The sequence below is a fragment of the Pteropus alecto genome, unplaced genomic scaffold (assembly GCF_000325575.1).
Source record: "Pteropus alecto unplaced genomic scaffold, ASM32557v1 scaffold7, whole genome shotgun sequence".
Lineage (NCBI taxonomy): Eukaryota > Metazoa > Chordata > Mammalia > Chiroptera > Pteropodidae > Pteropus > Pteropus alecto.
In genome coordinates this window covers 47,721,923-47,743,894 of record NW_006494614.1, presented here as the reverse complement: position 1 = coordinate 47,743,894, position 21,972 = coordinate 47,721,923, and the positions used below count along the sequence as shown (strand labels likewise).

At 51.3% G+C, this 21,972-nt stretch overlaps 1 protein-coding gene across 1 annotated transcript; it reads left to right on the top strand.

Moving 5' to 3' along the window:
- The first annotated feature begins 873 nt into the window (after positions 1–873).
- On the top strand, positions 874–14,747 carry LRRC32 (leucine rich repeat containing 32). Its single transcript, XM_006926638.3, has 3 exons — positions 874–1,496; positions 6,076–6,166; positions 10,760–14,747. Exons 2-3 carry the CDS (start codon positions 6,080–6,082, stop codon positions 12,650–12,652), a joined length of 1,980 nt encoding a protein of 659 aa, XP_006926700.1. The 5' UTR covers positions 874–1,496; positions 6,076–6,079; the 3' UTR covers positions 12,653–14,747.
- The last annotated feature ends 7,225 nt before the right edge of the window (positions 14,748–21,972 follow it).

Genomic DNA, 21,972 nt, shown 5'->3' with positions numbered 1-21,972 from the left:
ACACATACCCTCATTACAGCTTGGGCCCCTAAGGCAAGCTTTCCCTAATATTCTCTGAGGCTATGTTAGGCACCAGGCCATCCACTATCATAGCTCATTTTCTCTGGGCTGTGCCCATCTGCCCAGGCCCATTCTCATAATGCGCCAGATGGGAAGGAAAGACAGAAGCCATCTAACATTAAGGGAAATCAGCTTCTAAGCCCAGCTTTACCCTGATTTAGCATAAGGCTTTGCGTGGTCGCTTTCCCATCTGTAAAATGGGGCACCCTGTGCCACTCCATCCGGGAAGAGAAACACTGTGGAAGAGGAATTTCCTTCTACCCTGGGAACGGTGACCCTGCTCCCCCAGGCATCCCCATCCTCAAATCCACACCCATCAGGGCACCATACCTGTGATTTGGTTGAGCCAAGGCATCTAGAAGAGGGGGTGGCTTTGGGAAGATGTGCATCAACCTCTGATGTAAAAAAAGACAGTAATAACACTATGCGACTTTGCACGGCACTTTAAAACAACCCGAGCAAAATGGTGCCAGAAAAAGGGCACCCAGATTGGCCTGGATTTAGAGCTTTGTGGACAAATTGGGCTCAAATCTTTGCCTCTTATGGCCCATATGACTTTGCATATGCCATTTTACCTTCCTCGACTCGGTTTCTCAAAATATACATGGGGACCTTACCAGTCCCAAACCACTGATTTTGACTTATATTCGCTGTCCCCATGCCTAACCTCAGTTTGTCAGCCTGGAAACTGGGCACTTCGATGGTACCGTTTCACACTGATGCTAAAGGGTCCGAGACAGGTCTGGGTAATAAACAGTACATCTGGATAATAAATAGAAAAAAAGTAACTTGCCTGGACTCGCCAGAAACTGCCGCGATGTGGGGAACCCCCTCTGTGGCTGCCCCAGGGCCAGTGAAGGGTCATTTCCTTCCGCGTTCAGCCCTGCAGTCACTTCTGTTTGTCCCCCGTAAGTGCGGCGGCGCCGGCAGCGGGGAAATCGGGGCCAGGCCGGATTTCCTCTGCGGACCTGCAGCTCTTAGAGCCGCCCGCCCCTCCGGGACCCCGCGGGGCCGTGAACTGCACGTGCAGCCGCTCGGGGCCGGGCCTCGCTCGTACTGGGCTCCCTCAGCTACTCCTCTCTCTCCGGCTCCTTCATCCCGCCCTCTTCAACCCGCCCCTTCCCAGCCGGGATTCCAGCGTAAAGAAGATGCTTCACTCCCTCGCAGGTTCCGGATAAACCGAGTCACGCCAGGGAGCCGTACGGGCGCTAGGACCCCGCGGCTTGACCGAGGGGGGGCGTGGTGGGGCGGGAGAGGTATTTAAATTGGAGCCCGAGCCGCCCCCTCGCGGGTCGGACTCCCGTGGGGCAGTGGAGCGGCCGTGCGCCTCCTCGGGCCGTGACCCCGGAGTCTGGCGCCGGGTGGGACCGGGGGATAGGTTTGCGCAAAATGTGCCGGGGCTGCCGGAGAGAGGAGCGGCGGCCGCGCTGAGCCAGGTAGGAGACGCCCAGCGGGCTAGGCTGGCCGACCCCCTAGGGAACCAGCTGTCCTGCGCCCCCCTTGAGCAGAGGGCGTGGAGCCGGTCTGGGGCTAGTCCGCCGCGCTCACCAACAGCCCCCTCCCGCCACCGCCCCTCATCTTGCGCGTGGAGCCAGGTTTGACCCTCCCCTTGGCCCCAGAGGTCTCCCAGGCTCCTGACTCAACGGATCTTTCCCGCGACGGGGTGAGGCTGGCGTTCCCATTTGACAGATGGGAAAACATCAGCAGAAAGGCCAGCACTTGGCGGGAACACACAGCTAGTCAAGAGCAGACCAAGATTTTAATCAAGGTCTCCTACCATCCTCTGACCTGGCCCCGCGTGGGGCTTCCCATTCCATCGCACCAGAGAGCCTGCCTACCTGGGTGGGGGGCACCCACCTCTTTCCAAGGGGCTCCAGAGCCAGCCTTCTTCATGGGTGGTAAGATGTGAGGGACCCCCACCCCCACCCTGAGCTGCCTGAAATTCTGCCATCACAGCCACATTCCTTTGGGTTAAGGTCTAATTCGTGGGATGCACATGTTTGCCCTTAGTGATTCACTGCTCTGTAGGGGCGTCCACAGCAGCTCTCCCAGGACCCCAGGCTGCCAGTGATCCGGGATGAAAGGAGGGGGAGGAACACCTAGAGCCTGTCTGCTTGTGGATGTTGGGGGCAGCGGGTATTGCAAGGGGTTAGAGAGGAAGATTTTGTCCTGGTGTACTGGAAACATTTGATTTGGAGGCAGACAGACTGGATTCTGATCCCGACTCTGCTATCTATTGCCTGTGTGACTTAGGGGTAAGTCACCTCTCTGAGCCTCGTTCTCCTCATGGGCAAATTGTGGGCAGTTCTATAGGGGGCAGGCAACTCAACGCCTGCTGGAGAAAATACAGCATTTGTGTGGTGTAGACCTGGGCTAAATCCCAAAACACTAATGAGCTAAGTAACTATAGGCTAAGTCATTTTATCTGAGCCTCAGTTTTCTCATCTGTAAAATGAAAATCGTAACTATGTCATTGGGTTGTGAGAATTGATATGATATAGGTTAAGTGCTCAAAGAGTGTCTAATATCCTTAAATAATGAAAAGCTTATTATGATAGTAAGCATTGCCCCCACCTCATCTCTCTCTCTCTCTCTCTCTCTCTCTCTCTCTCTCTCTCTCTCTCACACACACACACACACACACACACACACACACACACACACATATTCTTTGGCACTTCTTACAGTCAGAGTCCTAGGTGGTCTCTCTCCTCCTCTTGCCTAGGCCACTTGTCCACAGGCCTTGGGCCTCTGTCCTCAGCACACCTTGCCTGGGCTGCTCAGCCCTGCAGGTCATTGTACCAGCTGGAAAGACCATATGTGTCCAGGGCACCTTCACAGCCATTCTCAACGTGATAATCACAACAGTTGAGAACAGTCAGTGGCAGAACAGGAACCAGGCTACTTGCCTTACCAATGAGACACTGAAGCATGGAAGGGTTAAGGGACTTGTCTAAGGAACAGGCTAGGGAGCAGTAGAGTCTGGATGTAAGCCTACTTCTAAGTGACCCCGGTCCTCCCTCTTGAGAGTGAGTTGTCCACAAATTCTACACACTGTATCTTGGGCACTGCTGATGGATGCCCACAGCTGATGGACCTCCTTCTTTCCAATGCCATCACAAAATTCCACTATTAGAGTGATGGTTCCTGCTGGATGTTCTGATGCCCACCTTGGGGGCAGGGTGGGATTTGGCAGGCAGAGGAGGGGAAAATGAGGGCCCCTTCAGGCAGCAATTCAGGTTCAGAACTAAGCCAGGCCTTTCCTTGTCCGTACCTCAAACTCACCCCTCAACCCATTTCAGTAGAGCTTCTATCCCTTGCTCTGCCTTTTGTTCAATAGATCTTTAGTGAGAACCACTTAAAAGACTCCTGTTCTCATATAATAAAAAATTAATTATCAGGAAATGATCAATGCAAGGAAAATAAAGCATATGAGGATGTGGGAGAAGAGCATTCCAGGTGGAAGGAACTGTAGGGCAAAGGCCCTGAGGCAGAAATGCACTTGCTGTGTTTGAGGAATGGCAAGAAGAATGGTGAGAAAGCTAGAATTTGGTGAGGGAAGGGCAAGTGGTAGATGAAGTCAAAGAGGAGAGAAGCAAAGCCTGGCTTATATTGGAGGGTTTCAAGCAGTGAGATTCATGATCCGATCTATGATTTAACTTCACCGCTCTGGCTACTCTGTGTAGGATAGTCTAAAAGGGGTCCGGGTGGGAGCAGGGTGTTGCTGTGGTTGAGGCCCAGGGTCATGGTGGTGCCTCTGTCTGTGGCAATGATGTAGGGGGCAGGTAGGCAGATCTTGGGGCTGTTTCTCAAGGAGAACAGATGGAACTTGCTGACAGAGAGAAGGAGTGTGGCAGGGAGGTGAAGGGAGAGTCAAGGAGAACTGCTCTTGCCAGTGTCACCAGGTCACTGAGACTCCTCATGTCAATTCTCAACACCTCCCCCTGCCTGCCCAGTGGTTTGAGATAGGTCCCAGAGAAAAGAGATGCCCCTCTGCCCTCGGGGCACTTCCCACAGGAGTGTGTGGGGACGGGCAAAACACAGAATGCTCAGTGCTGCGCTCACTGACAGCTCAGGGGCCACACTCGGGCAACCAGAGGAGCCTTCTCAGAGGCGACATCTAAGCTGAGACCCAAAGGATGAGAAGGTATTCAGCACAAGAGAGGGGAGGAAGTGAGGGTTTGGGGCAGTGAAGGAAAATAGGAAGCGTCCGGAACCCAGAGCGGGAGAAGGGACAGTGAGAGATGAAGCTGGAAAGAAGAGTTGGCCAAGCACAGTTCACTCCCCAAGGGCCTCACGGCCCCATCGAGGGGTTTCCACTCAGTTCTGAGTATACCAGCTTTCAGATGGGCGGTGATGTTCTGCTTTTTAAACAGCAGAACAAAATTTCCTGTGAAAACCCAACCTGTGATGCAGGTGAGAAGAGAGCAGCTGTGGCGGCAGAGGCCCGGCTGAGGGCAACCCGAGGGGCAGGGTTTAAACGATCGCTGTGGCCCTGGCCCATCTGAACAAGGAAGGACCTCACAGAGAAATGCCTCTTCTAAAGCATCCTCAATTCAGCGCTCATTTATTGAGTACTCGTGGGAGACCGTATAGTGTAGAGGTTAAGGGCACAGACCTCGAAGCCAGACTTGTTAGCTGTGAGACTTTGAATATGTCACTTAATCTCTCTGAGCCTCGGTTTCCCAGTCTGCAAAATGGAAATGGTAATCATGGAGCCAAACTGTTGAATTATCGTGAGGATTAAATGAGTTAATACATGTAAAATGTCGAGAAGAGTGCCTGGTGCATAAGGGCTCTGCGCGTGGCACTTTCATAGAATATATCTTACTTGATCTTTAGCAAAATGTGGCGAGGTTGGCATTAACCTCAGAAAAGGAAACAGGTTCAGAGAGGTGAAGTGTCTTGTACAAGTCACATAGCTAGTAAGTGGAAGAGACATAGGGAATAGTCGGGTTGGGCCACTCAGTCCATTGCTTTTGGAGGGCTTTATGTGTTCCTCCTTCGTAACGCTCTGTATGTATGGTGGTCACTTCTGTGCATTTATTTGTATCCCTAGTTCCCAGCATAGAGCCAGACATGAGGAGGAATTCAGTAAAGGTGCGAATGAACGAATGAAATTTATTAATTGATCTGTGTATTCCTAGCACTTGGCCCAGGTCCTCAGTGAGTGAGCCCTTAGCAGCACTGGGATTCCACCCCGCTGAGAGCTTCTGTGCTCTCCCTCCGCCTCTCAATGGCTGCTTATAGAAAGAAGGGCTGGTCCAGCAAGCCTGCATGTCTCTCTGCACTGGCGCTGGTGGTGGCTTCAGTGAAAGTAAAGGGCCTGGCAGTCTGCTCCTGGGGAAGTTCACTGCCACAGTGCTGGGGGCAGGGCAAGCCTCCTGGTGGGGCTTCCTGTCAAGGCTTCAGGCCCAGCATTCAAACAATGGCCAGACCTGAAGAATCAGAAAATCAAAAGAAAAAGGGCAAAATAAAAGTCCAGGAGTAGGGACCTTAAGGAATTCTGTTTGGGGCCTGAGGAGCTAGGATGGGGAGACCTGCTTGTGGCTTGGGTAAAAATGGAGTCAGAGGCCCAGCTCCCCATCTCACCCCACTCCAGGCCTGAGGTTGGCCCAGATTAGCCCTTAGGGTCCCTCTGCCTCCTGCTTACCCCCTCCAGATTGTCTTCCACCTGGTAAGGTCTTTCGAAACCCAAATCTGACCATGTCACCCACTGCTTAAAAAATCTTGCAGAGGGTGAGGGTGGTGAGGGATGACCTAGCTCCTTGGCTTAGCATTGGAGGCAGTTTATGATGGGCTATGGCCCATTTCCAACCCCCTTCATAAGGTGCCCTATTCACAGCACCTTAATTCTGGATACCTCTTTGGTCTGGGGTTGGGGTTTTGCCCGTCCCCACACACTCCTGTGGGAAGTGCCCTAAGGGCAGGCACAAACAGGACGGGAGGTGGGGACTGGCAGTGGGAAGGAGCCTGAGATTTTACAGTGTTCCCCCTTTCTCCCGCCCTATGCAGAGCCATGAGCCACCAGATTCTGCTGCTCCTGGCCGTGCTGATCCTGGGCCTGGCTACCTCCCAACACCGAGACAAGATACCCTGTAAGATGGTAAGAAGCCCTGCCCAGGCAGGGTAAGCTTCCTCCAGCACCCTCCCTCCCCAGGCCCTCAAAATGCCCTACTGTCCCAGATCCAGAAGCCAGAAGTTAGAGGAGTCAAAAGAGGAAAGAGAATGCATTTAATGCATTTAAACTTTGCATTTAATGCACACCTGGTAGAATATTTAAATATCTTATTTACTATTAATCTTGCCAGGTTAAGCCTCATTATTTCTATTTTACAGAGTTGGAAACTGAGGCTTAGAGAGGTTAGATAACTTGTGTAAGGTCATTCAACTAGGACCAGTTGGGCCAATATTGGACTCTTCCCCCAGCTGCCTCCATAGGGCATTGGGTCCAGCTGGATGATGCAGAATGTGTGTGTGTGTGTGTGTGTGTGTGTGTGTGGCGGGGGAATTTGGGGTGGGCCAGCTGGAAAGGGCTCTTCTGTACTAGGTCCCTCCCGAGGACAAATCCTCTTTTCTAACTGGGCTTCTTGACTTGGGCCTATCTTCCACATCCCTCCTGGGAACTCTTTCACTCATTACTGCCCAGGTCAAATGCTGCCTGTTACAGGAAGCCTTCCTTGATCTGTCCCAGGCTGGTCTGGTTCCGTTTGTTCCATTTTTCTTGGCTTCCACAGCCCCAAGCTTCCCTCCATTGCAATACTGACCACGTGGTATAATTGACAAATGGGTCCAAGCCTGTCTTACCTGCCAGACCACGAACTTTTTAATGGCAGGGACCAGATTTGTTCCTTTTTCCTTCCCTGAGCCAGTGAGACTAGCCCTGACGTTACTGTGACTCTGTGGAGTACAGGGAAAAGGGACCACCTAGGTCCACTAGTGAGGCTGGATAGTCACTGAGGTCCAGGTAGGAGCTTGAGCTGGGGAAGAAGAGACAGGCCCTGTGGCAGCCACACCTAGACTTAGGACCAGAAGCTATGACACAGAGTGGGCAGCTTCTTCTGGAGGCTGGGTGTGCTGGCAGCCAGGGCCCAGCAGCCCTTCCCTGGGGTTTAGTGTCCTGCTGTTGCCACCTCACTGCTTGCTCTTCAGAACCCTTCTGAGATTCCCAGAACCCAGAATAATAGGCAGAGAAGGCCTCAGATATCACCAAATGCAGCCCCGTATTCTACCTTGGGAAACAGAGAGATAAAGGGCCTGGGTTACCTAATAGAAGGGAGAACTGGGTGAACTTTGGATTTGGGGAAAATGAGGTAATAGGCAAGAAAGTACTTTCTGAACTACTATGGAAGGAATTATGATGGTTTTCAAAATAGTAAAAAAAGAAATTGCTACATGCTGAGGGCTTTCTCTCCTTTTCTCCTACCCGGAATTCCTCTTTTCAGCTGAGAAAACTAAGGCTGAGAAAAGAGATGTGACCCATCAGGGTCGTACAAATAGGAACTAACAGAGCAGGATTCGAACCCAGCTCTCCCGAGCGTATGCTGTCCACTGCCGGGTGACTCTTCCTATCCCGTTTCCCTTTTATGTGCAGGTGGTAAAATGGAGTTGGATGGCAAGTCCTCTTCCTGCCTAAAAATAAAAAATTTAAAAAAAAGCTGGGCTGTGGCATCCTGGTATCTCAGAAAGAATGGGTAGGGGGTTGTCAGGGGAAGATCCAAACTTGGCTAAGGACTGATTCCTCCAAGACCCCTCCCATGCAAGTCAGTCATGCTGGGGCTTAGAGCTCAGGAAGTGGCAGGCACATGGAAATGGAGTGCTGAGAGCTGCCCTGGCCTTCAAACTTCTTCTCAGACTGGACTGAGAAGGCATCCCAGGGCAGCTCTGTCTACCTGCAGCCTCCTCTGGACCTCTGAGAGGGGTCCTAGGTACCTGGGCAGAAAGCAAGGCTTAGGCTCTGGGCTTGGCGGCTCTGTGTCCTGGCTCAACTCTCAGGGAATGGTGCCCCAGGGAGCCTTGGAGTCTCCAGAGGGTATAGGCTTGCACAGGACCATGTCCCCAACACACTAAATATTCAGGAAGTGGTGGCTGATGTAATTTACTGTACTGAAGGACTCAACCTGGCTGCTCAACCAGCTGAGGGCCCAGTGGTCAGAACTTGGCTGGCACCAATAGGAAACAGAACTTGCAATGGTAGTTTTGAGCCTCTGACTATCTGATTTGGGGCAGCCCACCACCCTGAGCCTCAATTTCCTTAGGGGATACAACGGGGTATATGTGCCTTAGAAGATTAAGTGAGGCAAGGGATCTGTGTTCAGCACAACCCTGACACAGAGCTGATGCCCCACAGTTAGTGGCAGTCATTGTGTTCTTGTTCATTTCTTCTTTAATCAGAATGGTCCGGGAGCTGGGGACAGGATGGGGAGGCCATCTCTAGTTGCCCTAGCTGGTTGAGAGGTTGTGGGGGAGGAAGGAGCAAGGAGCCGGCCAGGACTGGCAAGGTGGCTGGGGTAGGTTTCTGGGTGCCCTACTGCAGAGGTGTCCCTGAGCCTCTAAGTAGGCCAGTCACTGGGCCACACGGAGTACGAAGAACACACAGATACCTGGTGGAGGGTAGTCTGTTTCTCCCCGCTCCTCACCTTAGGAAGGAAGCCGAGAGCTGGGCCAGGCAGGGACCCCCCCAGGGTGGTGTTCTTCCCCTGCTGGCTCAGCTGCTGACTCCCAGTGATCAGTACAGGTCACTGCCATCTTCAGGCTCAGCCTCCCATCTGGGAAGTAGGTGGGCCAGACCCTTTTTGCTCTAACAGTCTTTGACTTTAGTCTGAATATATGAATTATCACTTTTCTTTCCTTTCGGAAAGGTAATTGAATCAATCCTTCAGACCTTTATTAAGCCAATGATGTCTGTGACATTTTCATTCATTAAAAAAATTTACTGAGTGCCTCTGTACGCAAGGTCCAAGACATTTACATCAATCAAACCAGTCCCTGTTTTCTTGGAGTTCACTGCCTAGCGGATCCCCACACAGACAGTCATGATTCAAGGGCCAAAGCTATGACAGAAGAAGCACAGGGGCTATGAGAACCCAGAGGAGGCCCTGACCTGCCTGGCAGTCAGGAAAGGCTTCCTGGTGGAGGAGACGCTGGAGTTTAGCATGCTGAGTTCACCATTCAGATCTGGTTGAGAAGGGCATAACAAACACAGAAAACAGCAAGGAGGAGGCCTAGAGGTGGGCATGGGAGGGCACAGTGGGCGGTGGTAAGGTATGGAAGGTATGGTCACTGCCTATGGCCTGGGCTAGTGGGTTGGAAGGAGAGAGGACAGAGCAACAGTAGTCACAAACAGCCTTGAACCCTGCTGAGGTTCCTGGACTTGGCCCTGGAGGGGTTTAAGTAGAGGGTAGCATAGTCAGAGTAGAGTTTTCAAGTCGTTGCCAGGCATTTGGCTGGCGGATGGGTCAGAAGAGGTCAATAGAGACAGAAGCTGGGGCAGGAGTGGTCCTGAGATGTGTGGTGCTGGAAGTCAGGCCCTTGGCTGGGAAAGGCTGGGTTTCCTGGTATGTTGGAAAAGACGAGAGGGAGCCCGCATTTGCGTGGAAAGAATTCTGGCCCCAGAAGCCACACAGGGTAGAAGGACAAAAGTGGGCCTTTCGTTTGGATTCCAAACTCAGTCTGCTCCTTACCAGCTGAGTGATCTTGGAGCCTATCTTCACCTTTCTGAGCTCGGATTTTTTAAATAGGGGTGATCATATTTGATAGGCAGGCTATTGTGAAGATCCAACGAGACAGTGGGTATGAAAATGCTAAACAAAATCTAAATTGCTGAGTGGGTGCTAGGGAAGGATAGACGAGTTACTTTCTGGATAAGAAACCAGAGTGGTATATGGCTTGATCGGGCTACACAGCAAAATCATAGTTTTGCCATCAAAGAATGTGGGTTGACACCCTGGCCATCCTTCCCCTGCCCCCTACTTCTACCCTATCTCCAGGGGCCGATAAGGACCAGGCCGCAGGAAGCAAAGTCACTAATGGGGGGTGGGTGTAGGTAGCAGCAACAGAAAGGAGGTCACTTCTGGGAAGTGTTACCAAGGAAGGCAGGCTCTGGGACCTGCAGCTGTACCCCATGGAATGAGGGCTTGAATGAGATCTGAGGGTCGGAAGCTGAAAACTGATGACAGGAGTGCAAAATGCATTTTTCCGTTTTGGAAACATTTTCCCCAAAGTGTATTAATCTCACCTAACGCCAGCTGGGTAAATTTAAGTATCTGGGCCCATAGAAGGAACTCAGGATGAGGAACCGGGAGGCCTGGGTCCCAGCTCGCCTTGCTCCTCATTGGTTCTAGGTCACTTTAGATGATACATGGCTCAGTTTTCTGTAAACTGGAATAATCAGGACAGAGGTTTTTGTTAGTTCATTTATATTTCTATTTGTCCGTCATCTCTGCTGTCTACCCATCAAAGATTTCTTGAGTCCCTCCCTGATGCCAGCGCTATATTGGATGCCACAGACAGGGCTGGGAATGGGAGGGGGTCATTCAGAAATGGGGTGATTAGGCTGGGGTAGAGGAATGTCGAGCATCTGGAGGCCAGGGAGAACCCTGGTGGGAGCTCAAGACATCCTTCCTAGAGGCTCATGTCTGGTTCCGGCTCCTACTGCACCCATTAATGCCTGCTGCTCTCCCTGCCTCCTCCTCCTCAGGTGGACAAGGAGGTCTTGTGCCAGGGCCTTGGCCTACTTCAGGTCCCCTCGGTGCTTCCTCGGGACATTGAGGTCCTCGACCTGTCTGAAAATCAGCTTTGGAGGATCCTGGCCTTGCCCTTGGGCTTCTACACAGCCCTCCGTCACCTGGACCTGAGCTTCAACGAGATCAGCTTCCTCCAGCCCGGTGTCTTCCAGGCCCTGTCCCACCTGGAGCACCTCAACCTGGCCCACAACCGCCTGGCGCTGAGCACTGGTGGTCTAGGTCCCCTGCTGCATGTGACGTCCCTGGACCTGTCTGGGAACAGCCTGTACAGTGGCCTGATGGAGCGGCTGCTGGGGGAGGCACCCGCCCTGCGTACCCTCGTGCTGGCAGAGAACAGCCTGACGCACCTTGCCCGTCAGACCTTCTGGGGCATGCCTGCGCTTGAGCGGCTGGACCTACATAGCAATGTGCTCATGGACATCGAAGACGGTGCTTTCGAGGCCCTGCCCCACCTGACCCACCTCAACCTCTCCAGGAACTCCCTCACCTGCATCTCCGACTTTAGCCTCCAGCAGCTGCGAGTACTGGACCTCAGCTGTAACAGCATCGAGGCCTTTCAGACTGCCCCAGAGCCCCAGGCTGGGTACCAGCTCACCTGGCTTGACCTGCGAGAAAACAAACTGCTCCACTTCCCTGACCTGGACGCGCTCCCAAGACTCATCTACCTGAACGTGTCCAACAACCTCATCCGGCTCCCTGTGGGGCCACCCCAGGGTGGCGAGGCCATCCACGCACCTTCCGAGGGCTGGTCAGCCTTGCCTCTCTCAAATCCCACCCGCAACTCTAGCACTCACCCCCTCTCCCAGCTCTTGAATCTGGATTTGAGCTACAATGAGATCGACTTCATCCCAGAGGGCTTTCTTGATCACCTGACCTCCTTGCGCTTTCTGAACCTCAGCAGAAACTGCTTGCGGGCTTTTGAGGCTCAACGTGCAAGCTCCCTGCCCTGTCTTGTGCTCCTGGACATCAGCCACAATGCGCTGGAGACACTAGAGCTGCACACCAGAGCCCTGGGGTCTCTGCGGACACTGTTCCTACAGGACAATGCCTTGCAGGACCTGCACCCATACACCTTTGCCGGCCTGGCCAGCCTGCAGAGCCTCAATTTGCAGGGGAACCGGGTCAGCCCCTGTGGAAGGCCAGGTGAGTCTGGACTCTCAGGCTGTGTGGCCTTCTCTGGCATCTCCTCCCTCCGCATCCTGAACTTGGTGAACAATGAGATGGAGATGCTCCGGGCAGGAGCCTTCCTTCATACGCCACTTACCGAGTTGGATGTCTCTGCCAACCCTGGGCTGGATGTGGCCACAGGGGCCCTGGCAGGCCTGGAGTCCTCCTTGGAGGTCCTGGCCCTGCAAGGCAATGGGCTGGAGGTCCTGCAGGTAGACTTGCCCTGCTTCAGCTGTCTCAAACAGCTCAATCTCGCTGAGAACCGCCTGAGTCGCCTGCCGGCCTGGACACAGGCTGTGTCCCTGGAGGTGCTGGACCTGAGGAACAACAGCTTCAGCTTCCTGCCAGGAAGCGCTATGGGTGGCCTGGAGACTAGCCTCCGGCGCCTCTACCTGCAGGGGAATCCACTCAGCTGCTGCGGCAATGGCTGGCTGGCAGCCCAGCTGCACCAGGGCCGCGTGGACGTGGATGCCACCCAGGACCTGATCTGCCGCTTCAGCTCCCGAGAGGAGGTGTCCCTGAGTGATGTGCGTCCTGAGGACTGCGAGAAGGGGGAGCTCAAGAATGTCAACCTCATCATCATCCTTACTGTCGCAGTGGTCTCTGCCATTGTTCTCACCACACTGGCCACCTGTTGTTGTGTCCGCCGGCAGAAGTTCAACCAACAGTACAAAGCCTAGAGAAGCCAGAGCTGCAGAACAGCTCAGCCGGGAGACCCTCGTGGGGCAGTGGGGGAGCCAGAGGCACAGGGAATGGTAGGGATTGACGCAAGGTCCACAGTGAGCCAAGGTCTCAGAACCCTGGTCTCTAAATCCCACCCCAGGGCTCCTTTCCCTGCATCCTGCTGCATCAGTGGGTGATCCACTTCCCAGATCGCACATGTGGTCCAGTGGAAGCCAGAAGTTGAGCAGTTTCAGAAGTGACAGAGAATAAGGTTGACCGATTGGATCAACCAAGCTTTGCCAGACATCTGTTCTGTGCCACACCCTGCTCTGGGCACTGGGGACTCTGGTGAAGGAGACACATCCCTGCCCTCAAGCATCTCCTAGTCTGGGTGGGGAGGGGGTCACAGAGCCATGCAATGACCACACAGTGTGGAGCCCAGGGCTCCAAAGCTCGGCAGCGGAGTCTGCCCTGGCAGGGCCAGGCGGGGACAAGGAGGCTCAAGACCGAAAGGATTTGTCCGAGATGTTTCCAAGCAGACTATTTGTCACATCTGATAATGACTTTCAGCTTCTCTGGAACATGACGAGCTTGTGACCGGAAGAGAACTAGAGCCACATGAGTACGTCCTGGATCCAGCATTATTAGGCGGGCTGTGGTGTCTCCAGCAGGTCCTGGTTAAGAGGCTGTCGCCCTGGGCTTTGGCTAGCACTGGACCATTTCGTTTCCTGGTCTGGACAGGCTCTTTCTGCACCCGGCACTCTCATGTTGCACACACTGGCCCGAATACTGCCTTAGCCCACACTTCCTGCTTAGGCCCCCTGCTCCATTCCGGTCCCACCCTGGCTGGAAAGGCAGGAGTTGTAGCCTTAGGGCTCTGGTTCTGTTTTATACCAGGCTTGGCATCTGTAACAAACCCAAGCCTGCAATCCGCCTCTTTATGACAACCCTCTGAGGCTGGTTATTTCATCCCATTTTATAAGAGGCTCCAAGTCTCCCTCCATGGTTCCCTCAGCTAAGAAATACCATAACTGACATTTAGACTCACATCCTCCTGACTCCAGGGCCTGAGCTTTGCTGCTGCGGAGGCTGTAGGCTGTCAGGTGGACAGGAAGTGGCCCTACATCACTGGAACAGGGCCTGGGAACATCCTGTGCTGTGCATCCCCACCTGCTCTTCTCTCCCGGGCAAGCAGAGAGAAGGCAGGCAGCCACATGCCCTCTCCTCTTTCTCTGCCTCAGTTTCCCTCATTTTCTCCATTGCAGACTGGTATGGGTTCTCTTTTTTCTCTTCTTACTATTGCATTCCTTCATTCCCTCTTTCTCCAGTGAGCACAGCCTGGAGCATGAGACTATTGAGTCCAACCTCCCCATTGCACAGAGAGGAAACAGACTTAGGAAGAGAATGGGCCTTACTTAGAGCTATACAAGTCAGTAGCAGAGTCTGTGAAAAAAGTAGATTTAGATCTCATCGGGGTATGTGTGGGGGAGTTTGGGGGTTGGACCTGAGTGGTTTTCTTCTCTCTCAGCTGTCACATCACAAGATAACGCTGGCTCCAAATGCTCTTTCTGGTCTTCATCATGCAGGGATTTTTTCCCCCTAGAAAAATAGGTAGAAAAATGCATCCAGATTTAACTTGTTGTCCCTCATATCCATGGAACCATGGGCTGTCCAGGAAGAAAGGGGGCCTTGGGATCTACCCAGGACCCCATACTGTTGTCTTTACCTCCCACCTCTGTTTGGGTGCTGTCTGGCTCAGGATAGTGCTCGGTAAAGTGAGAGATAACGAAAATGCCTATCTCTCTGCCCCATTTTGCAGATGAGGAAACTGAGGCCCTGTGAGGGTCAAGGACTCAGGGACCTGGTGTCCTGGCTCCAGCCTGGGGCCCTGGGGGTCTGGGGGACCCAGTCCTAATTGGGATCAGGACCACAGGTGCTCACTGCACACAAACACTCTCAGGCTTGGGGGCTGGTATGTTCCTCTCCAAGCCTGATTTTGAAAACACTACATAATGCTGCTCTCACCTCCTAGGAGCCAGGCCGCTGCCCAGGCCTCAGAACCAGCTCTTTGTATAAACCACACGAATGTATTAAAAACTAATTTTGAAGAAATGATGCAGCCTGCTAGCCTCCTCCTTGCTGTGGGTAATTGGCACCATGGCATCCACTCGAACCCTGCCCTCCTCTACATCCGTTATGGTTTTTGAGCCCTCATGGCAAACCCCTGGGGCTGGGGGGATTACTGAGGGGGAGATGGAAGCTATGGGCTATCACTACCCTGGACCTTGGGGCCTCAGCCCCAGTCACATCCCTTCCCATTTGACAAACCCTGCTTCCTCCCCTACCGCTGAGAAAATGGTGGCTTTCAGTAGGAACAGTTCTGGCCTATGCTCTGTGCTCACACCCTCTGCCCCTCCTCATCCGCCCTCTCTCGTTCGCTCCCTCACTGTCCTCTCTCCTCAGCCCCTCCTCTCTAGCCACTTCATCCTCTCAGACTTCAGCTGCGCTCAGGTCGTGTCCATCTTAAACACACTGAAGGTGTCCTTTGCCAAACTCCGTGCGCTTTTCCGTCCACACCTCCTTGACCTCTCAGCTGTGGGGTTCCCTCACCCCTATCCCCCCCATCACCCACGCCCTCCCCTTAGCACACTCCCCCGGCATCTAGGACCCCCACACGTGTTTCTCACCTTCCTCTCAGGCCACTCCTTTTCAGGTTCTGCTAAGTGCTCAACTGCCTATCTGCCTGGTGCCATCTGAATGGTGACTACCAGGACTCCCATCCAAGGCCCTCTTCCCTGGGGAATATCATCACCCTCATTACCATAGCCACGCGTTGCTCTGATGATGCCCATGTCTCTGATTCCAGCCCTAGTCCCTCCTGAGCATCCAGCCTTGATACCCTGATACCCAGAGACCTCCCCAGCTAGAGAGCTGAAGGTCTCTCAGGGGCTGGAGAATTGAGAGTGAGCGGCCAGGCTGCAGGTCAAGGTTGAACGTGGAAGAAAACCAGGAGGGTCCAGAAGGGCACTTTTGGTTCCTTGAAGGGAGTCGGAGGGTGAGGGTGTGGGCTCTGGGGTCTGGTGAGAGGGGACAAGAGCCACCTCATGTGGGGTGGCAGGCAGGCGAGGGGCTCTAAGGCAGAGTCGAGAGGGCAGGGAGAGGCTCCTCCACCTCCCACTTTGTCCTCATGTGGCCTTACCTCCCCTCCCCTCGGGTGACGACAACCTCTTCTCCCCCAAGTTCTAGCCCAGTGATGCTCCACTCCCCCCACCCCCCAAGCATCCTGGAGATCTCTCCAACCCGGCTTCTTTGGGCTGTGACCTCTCACCTCCCATGTCCCACTCCCAGCTCCTACTCTCCAAAGGAAAATTTTAAATGCCTATTTCATAGATGGGGCTGAGCAGTGAGAGGGCATGTGACTCAATGCCCTGTCACACAGGAAGTAGGTGCTCAATGAAGGCCTCAGGGAAGGCAGCAGTAGGCCCTGAGCTCGGCCCAGGGCTGTGTGGGCCTCCCATCCAGCTGGGAGCCCACCAGGCCCCTGACTCCTTTTCCCAACAAACAGGGGTATTTGCTCACCTGGTCAAGACCCCCCCAGTAAGGCAGAAATTTCTATTTTCAGCCAAACATGTACACAGCTGCCAACTAGGTCATCAGAGCATCTGGCAAGTTCCAGGGAGAAGGGAAGCCTCTGCCTGCCCAGCCACAGACAGCACCAGGTCACCGGGCTCATTCAATTCAGTGAGCTGTTATGAAACTCCAGGAGGCAGGAGCCAGGTTTGCAGGCCAGGCAGGATGGCAGGAAAGCAGCACCATGGCCCATGACCGCCTCCCCTTCTCAGTCCTCGGTGCTGGCGCTGGCGCATCTCCCTATGGACCTGGGATCTGCTCTCTGCTTTCTGTGCCCCTGTCCTTTAAGTGGCTCTCAAGGCCCTACAAGGCAAAGCCCTGAGTCCTCCAGCCCCATCTCTCTCTGGCTGCTCCCACCTTGTGTTCGGAGAAGACAATTATTGAGCAATTCCGGGGGAGGCCTGGGCTGAGCACTGGATATACATTGGTGTATATAATTCTAACATTTTTGAAGAGATTTCTGTTATTATCATTCTCATTTTAGAGAAACTGAGACTCAAATTCCCACTGGAAAGTGCCAGAGCTGAGGCTTAAACCCTGGTTGGTCCCTTTCAGAGCCAGTGATCTCAATCACTGGCACCACTGTCTCTTGATCCTCCCCAATTGGCATCGGGCTCTCCCCTCCTCCACGTGAAATGTCACACCCACTATGACCCACCTGCCAAACTCCCCCCTTTCCAGCCCCTCACTTTGCCTCCTCTGGGGAGACTGCCCTGATTTCCCTCTTCCAGGCGCTCACAGCCCCTGGCTGCCCTCAGCTACAGCATTGGAATGTCTGCCTGATCTGCCACCAGGCCGGGAGTTCCTGGAGGGAGGCCTACCCAGAGTCCTTTCCGTGTCCCTACGACCCATGAGCCAAGGCAGAAGGTGAGTTCAAAAAAGTTTTCTCTAAAGGATGACCCCTGCTCTCCAAGACTTAAAAACTTGTGAGGGTTAAGACCAGCCCTCAGAAAGAGAATGGGGTGACAGCCTTCTCAGACAGACCCAGGGGAAACAGAAGACAGAGGGGAATGCAGGATGTGGGCTGCCCAAACGCAGCAGCGGTCAGTGGTGGGGCAAAGAAACAATCTTCTCTCCCCACCCTCCATTTCCCTCCAGTTTCTTCTTGCCTCTAAGACCCTATGTTATCTTCCCCTTCCCCCTCCTCCCACTCTTCTCTTCTCCTTTCCCTTTCTTGGTCATCTATTCACCTACCCCCATCTCACTGGAAGCAGTTGGGGCCGTGGTAGCTGAGAACAGGGACGGGTGAAAGGGAGGGAGGCCCGAGCTGTTTATAGGAACTGGAGCAGCTCCATCCATCAGCTGTTTGGAGCTGGAGACCAAGCATAATAAATGCCTTGGCTCCTCCCCAGCTGTGCTTTCCCTGAACTTGGCCATTCGAACTCCAAAGATCTCTGGCCTGCTGGTTCTCAGGACCCAGCTCCCACCCCACCACACCCTGCTCCCACCTCCCACCAAGCTGCCCTGGAAAGAGCCCTGCCTCTGGGACCAGAAACACAGGCCTAAGTCTAGGCTCTGCCACCACTTTGCTTTGGGCACAAAAGCAAGTCAAGCAACTTATCCTCGCCTCCGTGTTCCCATCTGTAGAATGGAGTCATAATCACTGTCCTCCATACATGCAGCACTGTTCACATGTTAGGCCAGAATGCCTTCAGCTGAGTCTTGGTGGGATCCCAGGACAGTCAGACAGAGCCTCTGCTTCTCTGGTGGAGGGAGGGGCCGCACCACAGCACAAGCAGGAAGTGGTCAGCACCACGAGGGAGGTCCAGATTTTGTGTTGGGGGAGTTGTTTGCAGCAGGGAGTGGCCCTTCCAGCTGGAGGAGTGAGGTGGACTTTGGGGACATCTGGGCTGGTCCTGGAAGGAAGGATAGGATTTTATCATGTGGAGATGGAGAAAGGCTTTTCCAGGCAGAGCGAATGTGTGAGCCAGTTGGGCAGTGGGAAAATGAGGCCCTGGGTCGGGCAGAGAGGAGTCTGCTTATGTCCAGCCTCCATCCTATCACTCTCAACTTTGTCCTCTCTGGTCCTACAGCAGCTTCTGCTTTGACCTTCCAGCCTTCTGGAATTTTCCCTCCCCTAGAGAATGTCCAGTTCATCCAGCTCTCCCAAGTTATGGATGCATTCCCGGAATTCTTCAGTCATGTCCCCACTCCCACTTCCCCCCAAAAGCCACACTAGAAAGTAAAAGATTCAGATCAGGGGAAATGTCATTAGCCAATAGCACATGTTTCTGGAATGAATAAGGAAATAAATGAATAAAGGAATAAATAAAAGACTAAGTCAATGACAAAGAGCATATGTGAATTGCTAAATTCAACTGAAATTTCTTGAGCTCCTGCTACAAACCATGTTAGGTGCTGTACACACAAGATTCCTCTCCTCGTGGTGCTATTTATTGGAGGAAATGGACATTAAATACACATGCATACTTAAACTTGAATAAAGACAAAATGGCAAATTGTGATGAGAACCATGAGGGGAACTAATAGGGAGACGTAACTGAGATGGACTCAGAGAAGTCTATGAATTTCCCAAAATGTTTGGGGAGAGCAAGAGCTGCACTCTAGACCCTGAGGTCCATTTTTAAGCACTGAAAGCAACCTCCTACACTGAAACCCTCCCATCCTCCCGCACCCTTACTGCCTTGGCTGTCCATTCTAGAATTATGGAGAAAAATATGAAAGGCCACGTGGTGGTAAGAGGGTAGCCAAAGAAGGGATCTCAGGAGTCAAGCATTGTATGGGTAGGGGGCTAGATAGGCTGCACAGTAAGAGAGTCTAGTTCAAATGGCCCCTACTTTAAAATTTTTGGAGGGGGAGGTAGAATGGGCGTGGCTCTCTCCTCCATTCCTGTACCACCCATGTCAGTTTGCACCAACCCACCTCTTTCACTCTAGGTAATTTATTAACATTCTCATATCTAACCTTCCGTATGTTTTTTTTCATAATCAGATAATCATTGACAGACATTTAAATTATATGCACATATACATATGCATTTATCATTGTTTTATAAGAATGGGATTCTATTATATCCATTTTCCTGTATCTTGCTTTTTTTATTCAATGATACTTCAAGGAAGTCCCCTCAAACAAACTGATATATCTCTGATTCATAATATTCCATAGTGAGAATATTCCATAGTTTATTCAGCCATTTACCAACTGATGGGACACCAACTTTGTTCTTTTCCTGCAACTGTAAACATACTGCAAAAACATCCTCATTCATAACCCGTAGTCTCTGGGACTTGTATTTCTATCAGATAAGTACTTATAAGTGGGATTCTAGATCAATGGATAGATTATATATATATATATCATGTGTAATTTTAATAAAGCTTACTTTTCAAAAAGACAGTAATGTTTCACATTTCCATAAGCAGCTTATGAGAGTATCTTTTCCATTTCTATGGGTTTATTATCAAAATAGAGAAAAGAGATTGATTTTTGTATATTTATCTTATATCCAATAACCTTATCAATTTTTTTTAATTCGAATAGGTTTTTTATTAGTTTCTTTTGTTTTTGCATTTATTTTTGTTTTTTGTTTCTCTGCTAGAGGCTCTTGGGTTTTCTAGGTATACAATCTCTTAATGACCTCATTGTTCCCACAGCTCCTTTGATGCCCTCACCAGTAGCCTCTGCCTCCAACCAGATTTCTCTTTGCCCAGCCTGCAGCCGGGTTGCAGGGACCTCTGCCACCCACCACAGAGTTCCTTCTCCTATATTATCCCATCCCAAGACCAGGGCTCCTATCCTCTGTCTCCCTGGTTTGCAGGAGTGTGGATTGGGGGCTCAGAATCTCCATTGTTTTGTTTCACAGAGTGGATTTGCTCCACCCTAACTGGAATTCTGTTCTCCTCCTAGAGCAAAGGTTGAAAACTGGCTGCCTATGGGCCAGATTTAGCCTTCAAGCATGCTTTTTTTGGCCCACACAGTGGTTTGTGTAAATCTGGATTAGTTGCCAACATTTAAAAATTGGAAAGTTGTTTTATATGAGAACATATAAAAATCTGAATTTCTGATTTTTCTTAAAATCCTGGAAAATTTAAGAACCTGGATGTCCAGCCCAAAGGACAATGAGTGGCAGAAGCTATGAAATTGCATCTCTCACCTAGGCTGTGAGCTCCTGAAGGGCAGGGGCCATTCTGTCCTTCTGTACCCCAGCACCTGTCACAGAGCCCGGCTTCATACAGAGGTCATGAAAATTTAATTTCTTTCCTTCTGTATCATGCACAAGTTTCAAGGACATGTGAGTTAAGAGTCCCATATATTAAAGGTTCTGACCTTTATCATACCATGGACCCCTTGGCAGCCTGATGAAGCCAATGGACTCTTTCTCAGAATAATATTTTCAAGTTCATAAAACAAACGACACACATGATTACAAAAGGAATTAATTATAACGATTGCAGTTATCAAAATATTAAAAAATAATTGTGATTTAGTAACACATATTTTTGTTAACACATTAAATAATGAGATCTAGTGGCAGGTCTAACAGCTACTGTAATTTTGGAGCACTCATGAGCATGAGCAATATTTTGGGAGATCTGCAACAGCGGTAATGAGGCATGAAAACATCTGTGATTTCTGTTGATGACGGGACTGCCGACGTCACAGGGACTGGTAACACCACAGGGATTTGCGGTCTACATTCATGATGGAAGGAGCTGCTGCATTTCAATTGGAGGCTAATGATGAAAATAAAGATGTGATTTTTTTTTTTTTCATCCAAGTCCACAGACTCCCAAGAATTCTACACGTGGGTCCCATGGATCTCAGGTCCAGACCTCTGCTTTTGGGAGAAGGTCTAGTGACAGGTACAACTGAGCCACAGTAACAGAGAAACACAGTCCCAAAGAAACCGCCCCAGTCTTGGGTGTTCTCATTCAGGTCAGGGTTGAGGTGTAAATTAGATCATTTTTTCTGGAGGGTGTTTTGACCATATGTTCCAAGAATCTTAAAAATGTACATCTACTTTAACCCAGAAATTCTGTTTCTAGGAGTTTATCCTAAGGAAATAAAGATGTAGCCAAAGGCAAATTGAGTGTGCGGATATTTATCACAGCCAAGGGCAGATCCAATTTTTGTGGACCCTGAGGCTTGTACAATTTAGAGGGCCCCTTTGACAAAAAGAAGACAAAATCATAAATATAAAATTGCTAGGCCCATTCTAGGAATTTGGAAATGAGGGACTCCGTAGCAAAAGCTTTACTGGCTTCACATAAATTAATACAATTATAACATTATAATAATAATCTAAAATAAGAAACAACTTAAAAGAGCCAAAAATCAGGGTTTGATACAATAAATTACAGTGTATCTATACAAGACAATATGATCATTTAAAATGAAACGAACGTAGAAGGATATTTATTGACATGGAAAGATGCTCAAAACATAATATGAAGTGAAAAGGCAGATTATAAAATATGTGCAAGATCCCAGTTTTGCTAAAAAAACATATTAGTTATGTGTAATAGGATGTTAAATGGGACTTTCCCTGTCTCAGAATTGCTGCTCTCCCTCAGAACCTCAAAAGCAGCACCAGACATAGCCCAGCGGGACTCGGGCAGAGATTGTAACATTCTCATCCCATCGCCCACCTTCAGCCACACCGCAGGCACTGACCAGGGGGAGGAGGATGGGTACTGAGGTTTTCCAGGGGGGAGAGATGCCCAAAAGCCATAAGCTTCCCTAC

What these genes read in the sequence shown, in the direction of transcription:
- LRRC32 (XM_006926638.3), top strand. Translation starts at nt 6,080, where the DNA reads ATGAGCCACCAGATTCTGCTGCTCCTGGCCGTGCTGATCCTGGGCCTG. An exon ending in ACAAGATACCCTGTAAGATG is followed by an intron (nt 6,167 to 10,759) that starts GTAAGAAGCCCT and finishes CCTCCTCCTCAG; the next exon opens with GTGGACAAGGAGGTCTTGTG.